Source organism: Mercenaria mercenaria, chromosome 10 (assembly GCF_021730395.1).
Source record: "Mercenaria mercenaria strain notata chromosome 10, MADL_Memer_1, whole genome shotgun sequence".
Classification (NCBI taxonomy): Eukaryota; Metazoa; Mollusca; class Bivalvia; order Venerida; family Veneridae; genus Mercenaria; species Mercenaria mercenaria.
Genome location: NC_069370.1, coordinates 80,707,530 through 80,721,070, shown reverse-complemented (window position 1 = coordinate 80,721,070; position 13,541 = coordinate 80,707,530). Strand labels below are relative to the sequence as shown.

The following is a 13,541-nucleotide window of genomic DNA, read 5'->3' as shown; positions in this document are numbered from 1 at the left end:
GTTTTTTGTGTCCCTTGGTTGTATTTAAACAGTTAACAACATCAACCTATACGGTAGATATGCCTGTACTAGATATTTTTCTCATGTTCACAACGTTTTGGTACATAAAATTATATATTTAAGTTTAACTGAAATCGAAGAGCGTAAATTTTGCTTATAAAGTCTTCATCTGAACGTTTTATGGCGTATCAACCTATACGGTAGCTATCAACCTGTACGGTAGATAGGCAATAATGACTGATATATATTTTTTCTGCAATGTTTTAATTGTTTTTCTGCATAAGTTAAGTTATTAAGTTATACTTAAGTCAAACAGCTCAAATTTGACTATAAAAGGCATCCTCTAGACGTATAATCGCGTATCAACCTATACGGAAGATATCAACTTATACGGTAGGTATCAACCTATACGGTAGATATGCTGTAAAGGCTATACTATTTATTTTTCTGCTATGTACGAAATGTTTTGCTACATAAATTAAGATATTTCAGTTAAACGAAAGGCAAACAGCGGAAGTTTGGCTACTGTAGTCTTCATCTTGACGTATTATGGCGTATCAACCTATAAGGCAGGTATCAACCTATACGGTAGATATGCCTGTACTAGATATTTTTCTCATGTTCACAACGTTTTGGTACATAAAATTATATATTTAAGTTAAACTGAAATCAAAGAGCGGAAATTTTGCTAATACAGTCTTCATCTGAACGTTTTATGGCGTATCAACCTATACGGTAGATATCAACCTGTACGGTAGATATGCCACACAGTCTATACTAGTGATTTTTTCTCAACTGTTTAAAACGTTTGTCTGCATAAACTATGATATTTTTGTTTAAATTAAGACAAACAGCGCAGATTTGGCTAAAAAAATGTCTTCATCTTGATGTTTTATGGCGTATCAACCTATACGGTAAGTATCAACCTATACGGTAAATATGCTAAACAGACTTTAACGTTGGCACTTGACATGCTAATGCTTTTTCTGCTACGGTTGAAGCGTTTTACTGTGCAAATCAAGATTGTTCGTTAAAAAATGAAGAAGAACATGACACATTCTGCCTTGAAAACCGTAGTTTTAATGCAAAATAGCGTATGAACCTTTAAGGGAGATTTGCGACAAACATTGTTATACGGTAAGTGTAAAGCATGTTTGAAATCATTTTGGAAATTAATTACCTTTTCTGCTATTTAAATCAAGGTTGTTGAGCAGAACTTTACCATTAAACCGTAATATATATGCATTTTGGCGTATCAACCTTAAAGTCAGATTTGTTATAAAGATTTCAGAAGATCTGATAATTTTCGAAATTAATTAGACATTATGCTGTAAAAATTCAGATTGTTGAATAGAACAGACATTTCCCCTACTTTAAACATAAAATGGATGCATAGTGACGTATCAACCTTTAAGGCAGATAAGCTGAACTGACTGTACAACGCTTGCATTTGATATTGCAGTTATCTCCTTATCCAAGTAGTTCAGATTTGATGTTTAAATCAAGGCTGTTGAGCGAACATGAAGATCGTGATAATTTTTACTATTAAAGCTATTGTACTGATGCATTATGAAGTATCAACCTTTAAGGCAAATTTGCTACAAAGATTTCATAACATATGGTGTGATAGTTTTAAAAATTAATTACACGTCCAAAGTTCTGTTAAAATCCACATTTAAGAGAGGAATTGAAGAAATTAATTGTCAAGTTTACCATTTTAGCCAGTAATATGAATGCATTATACATACCAGCCTTTCAGACAGATGCACTACAAGACTGTCCAATATTTGAGTTTGTCAAAATAGTTACTTTTAGTTATTAATTAGACATTTATGGCGCATCAACCTTTAAAGCAGATGCGCTACACAAACTGTACAACGTAAGTCTTTAAAACGAATAAAGCTCAACTTAAAATGTCGATTTCCAGTTGAAATAAAGCCATCTGGAACATATCTGAAACAGTACATAATCGCTTGTGTGAAACCAAAAGTATTAGGTGCACATACACACACACGCACGCACGCACACAACACCCTTTCTATTCGTTTTCAACCTCTAAGGCAGGTCTGTCTCGTATGTTTTAACGTTTGGTCTACTTGTAGTCACACATAATTATGCCTTACCTTTCAAATCATTTGAGTCTTCAAGGCTGTGGAATGAATTTGAAGAAAATTGATATTTGATGTTTTAAATTGTAAGACAAATGTATTTAACAAAAAATAAATATTTTAATCTAATACAGTTGCAAATGTTTTGTTTTCATTATCAGATCCTTTATCAAATCATAAAAAAATTATGTTTACAATTTTTTTAACAATGTACCGCAGAATGACATGATGGGCCGAAATATACCTCCGTCCTCATACACTATAAGGCGGAGCTTAAATGTACCACATGACGTGCTACCTTACAAGTTGATACTGTTATCTTCCGTATAAGTTGATACAAAGCGATATAGGATACTAAATATACACCATAAAATTTCTACTTTCGGTTTAACCACTAAGTGATCTATTTGTAGCAATTAGCGTAACATGGTGTGTGCTTAGCTCTTTAACTTCGCCTGTTTGTGGGATGCAAATATCTGCAGCATAGGTATATGAATGGAAAGAAATATGGGACCGAAGCAGCAGCCTAAAAAGTATTTAGATTCATCAAAAAATATTGGCGGGTCACTGGTGAAGAGACGGAAAGGCCGCGAGGAATTCAGTGATAATGAATTGATATCGGATTCGGAAGACGATCAAGATGATCAAGATGAGCAAGAGTAAGTGACTTTTTTTCTGACTATGCAAAAAGAACATAATATTCAGTAAAACCAGTACATTTTATTTACAAATTTTATTAAGGGAGAAAACTCGCACCGACTGATGGTGTCTCTAAAATCTGCGCTTAGCTCTCCTGATATCTGAAATATAAACGAACGATTGGGATAAGGTGATATTTAATTTTATACAGAAAAGAAATATTTTATTAAAAAGGCGAAATGTAAAGAACATAATAGTTTATGGGCCATAGAGCATGAAAATGACATAATTTATTCATTTTTGTTAAAGAGGAACTCCCAGGTATTAAAAAGTAAGTTAAGTCATGAAACATATACACCAAGTGCTTCCCAGAGATAAGACATAGAAAATGGAGATCAGTATTAGATCTATACCAGATTTATATTTTCATGATAAACACGTTCATATAGCAAACGCTGGCGCGAAATTCATTCTTTTTTTTTAGACACGGAGGGACAGAGTGAGATAAAGCCCCCAGAACAGATAGAGAGAAAAATCCTTTTTAGATACAGACTTGTCCGGCTAACTTAGTAGCCTAGCTGCGAATAGACAGTCTGGTTCTTTAGCGTGCCCTGGCTAGAACCAGTACAGGCCTCTTAAGTTAGGTGGGAAACACTCAAGAGCATTTCAGAAATTTCCAGAGTCTGGACCGGGATTCGAACCCCGGACCTCTGGATTGACAGTCAAGCGTGTTACCACTAGACCACCAGCCCACCTATATACTTGCACATAAACTAACCGTACCTGTCCTGTATTAAAAAACCTGTTCTGCTGTGATATTTTGATACAAACAAAACTGTATTATCTTCACTATAAAATACTTACTGGTATTTTATTTTTATTATCGGCTTACAAGTATGATGGCATATTTCTGCCGCGAGATGGCTAGTCGTGATAATAATGTAAACTTTCCAGGAAATATGTGTTTTTTATGAAAAAAAGATCCGCAATAAATAATATTTTGTGAAAATATTTTAGCGCAAACGTTCGCGTTAATGCTCGAAACTGCCACGAGATTCTTGTTAGCTATCAAGATAATACTCTAAACTTTCCAGGAAGGTTGTGCAATTTTCTGAAAATATTATCGCAATAATTTATTTTTTCCAGATAGGTATTTTTATTGTTTTCTGAAAACCTTTTTAGCGCAAAATTCCGTTACTGCAACGTCACAGCTGGTAAGTTCAGTGCTAAATTACAGGGGTTCAACAGTGTTCCATCGATTCAGTAGGGTGCTATTTATAGATATCAAAATGGCAGCTCTGGGCACTAAATGCAAAAAAAGAAATATATCGAAATAATATGTTATCGAGATAATATGGTCAAAGATATTTCCAGGAATCTTTTCAGAAAAGTTCGAAATATCGAGATTTCTTTTTCTAGCTAACAAATGGCAGTTGTGGGCACTTACGCAAAAAGTATCGAGATAATGATGTAAATTATTGCAATATTTGCAGAAAACTTTCTACTATTGAGATAATCTTTTTAGAAAACTCCGCTTTATCACGATAATTCTTTTAATTATCGCGATAGCTACCTAGTTATCTCGTGGCTGAAATATGCCACCATAGGCTAGTTAAAAGTAATTATTTAACATTAGTAAGCTGACAAAACATATGTGTTTTAAACGGTAAATCAAACACATGTGAATATATCCTAAATGTTTTTATTAAGCAAAAACGTTTGATATTGTAGAACCGTTCACATTTTCCACTCAATTGTGTAATTGCAAGAGAAGTACTCTGCTTGTAAGTACTGGCCTAAGGCAAGAGTTGTCGTTCTTTGCAGATCACAAATTTAAATTCAATATTAAAACTTCTGTTATTGGTATAAACCAAACTATCAGAAGTTTCACATTTGTAAAATCATTTTTGGTTATTTGATTGACTTAGAAGTTAATTTCTTTACCTTATTTAATGTAGACCTATTTTTATCTTTGAAAAATTTAGGGTCTATTTCTACAACAGACATGAAGCAGGAAACTATGAAGTCAAACGTGCCCAGCCTTTGGAAAGGGAGGCGGTTAAAGATGACGATATCGCTGGGCCAAAAAAGAAAGTACCCCCAAAGTCGCTTGCAGAACAAATTTTCACACCAGTCTTTATGTAAGTATATAAAAAAGCTTATTATGCTTTCTTCAAAATATGTAAAATCTGTCTCGAAAGAAAGATGTCAGCTTATTTGTGTTAATTTCTCATTCGTATTAACTAGGAAAGTTATTATTATGGTATCAAAATAAAGTTTTTTACACTAGAAGTCTTGCGCCATCAATACTGTCAAACACAATGCTAGGCGTTTCGGCTCCTAAAACAAAACGGCTCAAAAGCACTGTCAGTAAGTGAATTTTATTTGCTATGCAACTCTTAAGCCTAGAATATATGTAATCATATGTAATTACAGATTTTCAGCTCGACTATTCAAAGAATAGGTAGAGCTATTTGACTCACCCGTGCACCGGCGTTGGCGTCCGCGTCGGCGTCCGCGTCCCGATTTGGTTGTCATCCCCAGCTTTTATTATATTTGACTGGCATATCATAGTAGGTTTTCTCCCTTGAAAATTATCCGATAATCAATATTGGTTTCCCTGCTGATATTACTTTGAGCAATAGATTATATAGGAAATTTATTTTCAATGATTAATTTCAAATATGTCTTGATTTGTGAATATTTTAGCAGATATGACAGTATACATTAATTTCTTCTCTTCAATTTACGGTGTTCCGTTTGGACAATCGTGACTCTTTATTTTATACTAAACCGCGATGCACGATGGTACGATGACGAAAACGCGATGACACGATGATGAAACAACGATGGTACAGACAGACACTATAAAGAAGTAGACAGGGTGAATCAGAGCTAATTTTAAAAAAATGAGTTCGGATATCAATGATACACATACACCAATGCTGATAAGAAAAATCAGAAACTTGATTCATAATTAAATAGATTCTTTCTTTCCTTGATTTCTATGGAAAACCTTGCAGTTTACAGTAAGGATCAAGGCCAGTTAATGTGTGTGCGTGTTTTACTAACATGTATGTTTTCTAAGTTTGTTAAATTGTTCGCGGTTTTTTGCCATTGCCTGTCAAATACAGTATTGCTTAGTTTATTACTTTATTTTATCATGTTTTAAAGAGCAAACCTCTAGGCATGAAAGTTAAACAAAAGAACTGTTATATGGACAAGAACATTCAAACAAAATGCGAATACATTCATCTTCACACAAGTTTCGTTTTTCTCGAGGAAAACTTTTATACATGTTTTTGTGGAAAAGCTCGTTTATAAAATAATCCTCGGATTTCAATGTTTAGCCGTCATTTTCTGGCGGGATTCAGAGTTTCAAAAGAAAAGGAAAGAAATTTATTTAAATGTTTTCACTTTCTGTTACATGACAAACGAATTTCACAATATCATAAGCTAACATAAGTTGGGTTTTTTTGTTTTTTTTACAGAAATGTTTTATATCGTTACAAGAATAATATTTCAATAAGAATCTATAAAACAACATGATTTATATCAAAAACTGGCTACATGTTTTGTTGCTTTCTATGGAGTAATATGCGAGCTTAATTTCCGTGTATTGCCCAAAGGAAACTATTAAGATCAATGCAAAATCCATGACAAAGAATTATTGACTTGGGTCATGAATGACGCGACTTTAGCTAATGTAAAGGAGACAATCCAATTTGAAGGGAAATGCTTTAACACAGTCAATAATTAAGGAAGAGAATTCTTGAAAATTCTCGTTAAAAGCTGACCTTGTTTTTTATGTAAGCTGGTATCTTTGTAACCACGTGTGTGAATAAATTGAAACTTTACACACTTATTCACTGTAATAAATTGACTTACATTGCTCAGGTTCGATAACTCTGTTTCGCGTTACTGTCCTCTGACAGCTCTTGTTTTTTGTAAACTGTATTATATATGTGTGGATATATTTCATTCGTCAAATGGAGTATTTGTTTTTTCGTTATTACGCGGGTGTGCAGTTTTTTAAAGTAGACGACTAATTTGAAACTAAATTGAAAATATTGGCTTCTGTTAAAGTTTCGCTTCTTATAGCGGCAAAACCATAGTATTGGTTGAATGTTAAGACACTAAACTTAAGTGACTGGAAAGTGTACTGTAGTAAAGGAATGTACACTCAATGAAAAGTGTAGATATTGAAAAGTGCAATGACTAGTGAATGAAAGTCTAGTTATTAGAAGTATAATGAATGAGAAGTGTAATGACTGAAGGTGTAGTAACTAAAAAGAGCAGCGGAACTGTTGTAACTGCATGCGTGTAGAGACTGACTGTTTAGTGAATGAAAATGTGCAGACTGAAAATTTAGAAACTGACAAGTGGAGTGAATGAGTGTTTAGTAACTGAATAAAAGTGTATATACTGAACGAAAGTGTAGAGACTTGAAAGCGTAGTGACTGAATGTGTAAAGACTGAAAATGAAGTGAATTTAATTGTAAATACTATGTAAATACTAGTTTCAAACTGAGAATGTTGTAACGTATTGTCGGGACTGAAAAGTTTTGAGACTTAAAACATGTAGACTTAATAATGTTGTGACTGAAAGTATGGAGACAGAAACTGCAGAGTTTGAACGTGTAGTAAATAAATGTGCAGAAACTGAAAGCGAAGAGAGTGATAAGTATAAAGACTGAAAACCGTACATGTAGATGTTGTAAAGTAGTGAGATTAAAAGTGTAATTGATGAAAATGAAGACACTAAAGGTATAGATACTAAAATGCAGTGAATTAACGTCTAGTGACTGATAACGTAAGTAGTGTAAGATCAAGAGATAGAAAGTTAATGACTGAAAATGCAGATACTGCGAAATATAGTGACTGCAACTGTGGAGGCTTGAGATATAATAAATGAAAGTGTACCGAAGAGACTAATATGTGTATTGACAGAAAGTGAGGAGACTGAAAAGTGTTGTAAGTGCAATTATAGAGGCTAGAAGTGCAGAAGTTGAAAATATATTTCATGAAAGTATAGACTAAAATTGTAGTGATTGAAAGTGTAATGAGACCGATAGTGTTGTTATTGAAAGTGTAACGACTAAAAACTTACTGACTGAAAGTGTGCTGACGGTGCCTAAAAGGTAAAAGACCGAAAAGTGTAGTGACTGAAAATGAAGAGACTGAAGTTGTAGATAATGCAGGTGTAGAGACATTTAGTGCAGCGACAGTTTCTGAAAAAAAATGTATAGATTAAACAGCTTAGTGACTGAATTGTAGAGACTCGTATGAAACTACTATATTTGTTTTGAAGAAAGAGCGAGGATACCAACCCAGATCAACACCACACAACGCTTGGATACAAATAGCCTAAAACCATTCTATCAAATGCGTTACCCTCAATGAATTGCGTCGCGTTGGTGACGGTTATTGCGAAAAACTGACATAAAAACTCGGAAAGACGTTTAACAGCCATTACACTGTCAGTAATATGAATTTTACTGAACACTATGCTTCTCTACGATAAGGCAAACGATCTGTACTGTAAATACTTGAAGCACTATATCTGACGTGATTATGTTAATATGCAGTATTTGATTTTGTTTCAGGTATCAACTTTACATAACCATCACCAGTGTTCTCTTGGTGAATTTCTGTTCTGTGTACATTCTCAACAACAGTATTCTTGTAAGTGACACTTCTTTCAGAAGTAATGATAAGGTTATTGATATTGGACGGAAAGTGCAAAAGGCACTTGATACTGAAATGAATAAAGCTGATATTGGAGGGAAAGTGCAAAAGGCACTTGATATTGAAATGGTTGAAGCTAACGTTGGTGGGAAAATTCAAAAAGCAATTCATATCGAATTACAAAATGCTGACATTGACAGTAAAGTACAAGATGTAATTGATATTAAATTACCTGACGCTCTTAACAATCAGGTACCTCAGATTGTGCGCGACGAAGCTGAATCTGCAGTTAAGGGCCCTGATATGAAACGAGTTATAGAAACGCAAGTATCTGAAAATAGCGAGGGAATAAAAAGTGATGTTGAACAATCATTATCTTCTAGAATAGCTAATGCTTTTGGGATATCTCTTGATAAAAAAGTTGACACTCTAGAAGAATCTATAGGTGGTATTGCAGAATTTAAAGAATCACTTGCTTCCTTTGAACAAAAACAAGAAAAGACTGAAGAAGACGTTTCAAATCTACATAATAACTTTGAATCGGCAAGTGAAAGTTTAAAACAACTGTCTGAAAGCTATTCAGCAATGTCAACCACGAGAAAGCATGATTCAGTTAAAATTGATAAATTGCAGACTACTATACAAAATGGAGAACAGAAACTAATCGATATGGATGCTGAGTTAGGAAAAGTAAAGAAAGCGGTATCGTATGAGGAGTATAAATACAAAGTGCTACAGCTCGATGATATCCGATCCAGAATCGATGTTATACAGCCAAACATGTTTAACAAAGGTATTTAACAACAAGTAGTATTTAACGTCGTTAACTTTTTAAACGGAAAATAGACGTTAGGTGTCTTTCTTTTCAATTTAGTATTTACTTTTCACTTAGTTTATTTAATACAGAAAATTTGAAAGATATTGAGAGTAATGGTACTATATTTATAATTTAATTTTAGAAATAATGACTTCACAGTGTCTTTGAATTATGTAATAATTTTATGAACGATGCTTTCAAAAGATTTTCTTACATATTTTATTAAGTATCACAGTAGCAGCTACCAAGAGCCGTTTGGGGTCGGTATAAAGTCTCTCCGTACTTGAATTCAGTGCTGTTGGTTTTGCTGGCCCAATGATCATAGAGTCCATTCAGCTTTCCTATCGTTAGGATAACGCTTAAGTCAGTGCTAGGGGACGTAATGCGTCCAGTGCACGTTTCATTACATTTCATGAACAGAATCACACCGAAGTTGCTTGTTTTCGTTGTATGATTTCAAAAGATCTTTTTGTATAAAAGTAAAATAGAGGTAGGCAACTCTTAGAAATTAAGGTACGAAATACTGATTTTGCAACATAAAGGGATAAAAGCACTTTGTAGTGAAAGATAATATTGGTTTCAATTATTTAGGGAGAAACTCATTTTACGGGTCCAGAATGTCTTATTTTGAACACTGCCGCTTAACATTTTTCTTTGTACGTCTTATTTTATTGTTGACGTTTTGCTGCACTAAAACAGACAAAATATATTGTTTCTTTCAGGCTGTTTCGTTACGGCCTATATGATATTGATTGTGATGGTACTGTTACTAGCTGTATCCGAGTATAACCTGTATCAACGTTTAAATAATGACATTCCGGGAAGGACAGGCGGACGAACAACAGCTAAACGAACAACTTGTAGTCACGTCTTTTTCATATGAATGTCAATAATACTTTTTCAGATGTTTTAATTCTAATTATGCCCCCCTTCGAAGAAGGATGGGTATATTGTTTTGCAGATGTCGGTCGGTCGGAATGTAGACCAATCCGTTTCCGGATGATAACTCAAGAACGCTTGGGCCTAGGATCATGAAAGTTGATAGGGAGGTTGGTCATCACCAGCAGATGACCCCTATTGATTTTGAGGTCTGCACCTTGAAATGTGTTTCATTCTGCTGAACTTGATTGAATTAGTTAGTTTTACAATATTGCGAAACCTTACACTCAATTACATTTGCACTGGATAGTCATACATGTTTGGAGAAATTCTGTCAAGTTACAAAACAGTACAAAGGAGTGTGATTTGGATTACACCCAAGTATATTTATTCATCACCAGTATATCTTGTAAACTGTAGCATGTTTTTGAGCGCAGTTTAATTAAGATGTTTTTGCTTGTTGGTCCATATTTCACACATGCAAAAGTATATACAGTACAATATACTTGAATATGGCATTGTCTTATAAATAACATTTGTACTTCAACCTAATTTGCATATTTTGACACCCAGCTACTCCTTCTTTTGACTATACTTTCAGTTAAAGATAGCCCTTTGGTTTATACAAGGCTGGTTTTATAAGGATATCCACAGGATCCCTTTTATGTACAAGAGTGAACCTTTGGGGTCATTTTTTGGAGATATTAACATATTTATCAAATAGAATAAAATTATAGTCTATTATCTATTGTAACTTATCATAGACAACGTTTTGATTAACAAAAATGATCATTCTATATACCTTCCTGGAGCATTTGTATAGTCATATTAAATTCAAATGATGTAACATCCGTCCATTTTGAGAAAGGTCCGTCTGCTTATATTGTTACAAAATGAAAAGGGTCCTGTTTTTCAAATAATTGATTTTTTTTCATTTAAGTGAATCAGATGAATGATTAAACAAAATGATAAGTTGTTATCATGTTTTCAGAGGAAAAGAAAATATTTTCCCGCAAAACATATTACTTTTTCCATTTTATTTCCAAAAGCAAAAATCTTCACAGAACATCTTTTCACTATAAATAAACATATAAAACTTTTCAAACTAAAAAAATCAGTACTGCGTAAAAGTTTTAAACAGTAAGCATAGAGGGGGAGGGTAAGCCGTACGTTATAGAGACAAATTTTATTTAAACGGCAACAGTAAAAATGTGATATTATAGCTATTGACCAGACTGGTATATCAATGGAAAGAAAATGATTTTTTTTGTTGTCTAGTAATGACTGTTTATTGTTCACTTACACTTAAGAGCACCTATATCTGCCAATTAATCTCTTAGAGATTCTATACAGACTTGATTCCTTGAGCAATTTTATGCGTAAGTGTCAAAAACATGGATAACACATTTTATAACAGTAAAAATAAATGTCCAGAAATAGGTGCAAAATATGAGACAGGTATTTATAGGTTATTAACTTTGTATGTGGATAGAAGCGGTAATATTGCGCGACTTTAGGAGCGCAATATTATCCGCGAAAGAACGAGTGCATATATCGACATACAAAGTTGATAACCTTTTTATTACATATTCACTATCAAATGATTTATTTATATCAAAATTATCGTTCTGTAACGAAAGACAGGAAAAATACGAAAATAATTTCTCCGAAAATGCAATAATGTATATTATCATATCAACTATACACTAAAGTAGGTATTTTAAATTTTATATTAAAGCAGTTTGTGATTCTTGATTTTTCAAACACACTAAAGTTGAACCTGTGTGATAAGGGTTACATCAAGAAAAATGTTTACACTTTTTTCACATTACATTGTTTTTACTGAAAAAGTGTGAATGATTTTATGATTGATATCATGATAAAAATGTTTAACTCATCTGAGCATGAAGTGCTCAAGGATGAGCTATAATTGTGGTCAGTCTTTGTCTGGTTTTTGAAATCAGTTCAGGTCTAATTAAAAGCCAAGTCGCCCGCTCAGATTAGGAAAAGGGTGTTAAACACACTAAAAGACTTCATTTGCCATGCAGTCTTAATCTAACTTGGCCAATATTTTTCCAGTCATTTAATATTGGTCACTTTTGAAACTGAGTTGGGTCAAATCAAAAACTACATCAGGAGCTCAAACTTATGGAAAACCTTGAAAACACACCCAATGCTTCATTTTTTTTCATGCAATGTTAATCTAATTTGATCAGAATGCGTTCGTCTATAACTGCTTGGTTTACTTTGAAACTGGTCAGCTTGGGTAAAATTTTAGGTCACAAACTAAGATCAAAGGAAAGCCTTGTAAATACACAATAGACTTCATTTTTCATATAATCTTAATTTTTTTACCAGAATGCATTCAGCTAAAGTCCTTTCGAAATTGGGTCAGGTCAGTCTAAAACTAGGGCACAAACTGAGATGAAAGGAAAATCTTACAAACACACCAGGGACATTTTTCATGCATTCTTAATCTAATTTAAACAAAAATGCAAGCTCAAATCAAAGTGAAACCTTGTAACACTTCCAAGCAGTCCTGTAAAAACGTAGCCAGAATATAGGATTTGTTTGAATCATCGTATTGATGACAATGTCAGTTTGATATGATATGATGTAAAGAAGTAACTTTTAAGTTACACGTTTTATGACTAAAAGGAGTTGTCATGCTTTATTATCATAAGTAGGATGACTTTAAAACTTTTGTCAACTTGCATGTGATATGCTCTCGGCCATTGAAAGCGGCACAATTGTAATTTGTTTAAAATAATAAAAGTTCTGTTCTGTTCTGACAGTTTTTTATTCACTTCATTCATTCAGTTTGGTTTAGCATAAGAAATGTTCATACCCATTTAGCTTATTATAATAAGAATATTTTTATTATGCAAACAGCTTTGTTATGATATTTAACAAATGTAAGATTCCTTTTAATCAGGTGTGTACTCCTTAGCAAGTCTATCATTTTACACTAATGTAGGAAAAGTGTTCCATTACGTAATCGAAGAAACTTTTCCACCAAATGTGCAGGGAAAGTATTCCTGATTTGTTCATGAGATATATTACTGAAGTGCGTGTTACCTTTCCACTCAGTATGCAAGCAAACATCTCAACAATTTGCAGGAAAAGTTTTCCTGATATGCTTACGAGAAATGTTACACTGAAATGTGTGTTAAGTTTCAACTTATAATACAAGGAAACATCCCACCAATATGCAGGAAAAGTTCCCCTGAATTGAATATGGAAACATTTCTCTAAACAGATCGGCGAACATTTACCTGTTCCTAATCAAGGAAACATTACACTAAAATGTGCTGCCACCCATTTTAGTGTAACGTTTCACTTCCATTTTTTTACAGTGTGGTATGAGAAAGTTGACATTTAGAATTTGAAAAATAGTTTCTAAACATTTG

General features: G+C 33.4%; 1 protein-coding gene across 2 annotated transcripts; it reads left to right on the top strand.

Moving 5' to 3' along the window:
- The first annotated feature begins 2,467 nt into the window (after positions 1–2,467).
- LOC123560120 (uncharacterized) lies at positions 2,468–12,866 on the top strand. 2 transcript variants are annotated; one of them, XM_053516592.1, is made up of 5 exons: positions 2,468–2,767; positions 4,733–4,888; positions 8,354–8,432; positions 9,069–9,228; positions 9,975–12,866. In XM_053516592.1, the coding sequence occupies exons 1-5, from the start codon at positions 2,604–2,606 to the stop codon at positions 10,133–10,135; spliced, it is 720 nt and encodes a 239-aa protein (XP_053372567.1). In that variant the 5' UTR covers positions 2,468–2,603; the 3' UTR covers positions 10,136–12,866. The 2 variants fall into 2 exon arrangements, with proteins under 2 accessions (XP_053372567.1, XP_045209262.2); XM_045353327.2 differs by having other exon boundaries at positions 8,354–9,228.
- The last annotated feature ends 675 nt before the right edge of the window (positions 12,867–13,541 follow it).

What these genes read in the sequence shown, in the direction of transcription:
- LOC123560120 (XM_045353327.2), top strand. Translation starts at nt 2,604, where the DNA reads ATGGAAAGAAATATGGGACCGAAGCAGCAGCCTAAAAAGTATTTAGAT. An exon ending in GATGATCAAGATGAGCAAGA is followed by an intron (nt 2,768 to 4,732) that starts GTAAGTGACTTT and finishes TGAAAAATTTAG; the next exon opens with GGTCTATTTCTACAACAGAC. An exon ending in ATTTTCACACCAGTCTTTAT is followed by an intron (nt 4,889 to 8,353) that starts GTAAGTATATAA and finishes ATTTTGTTTCAG; the next exon opens with GTATCAACTTTACATAACCA.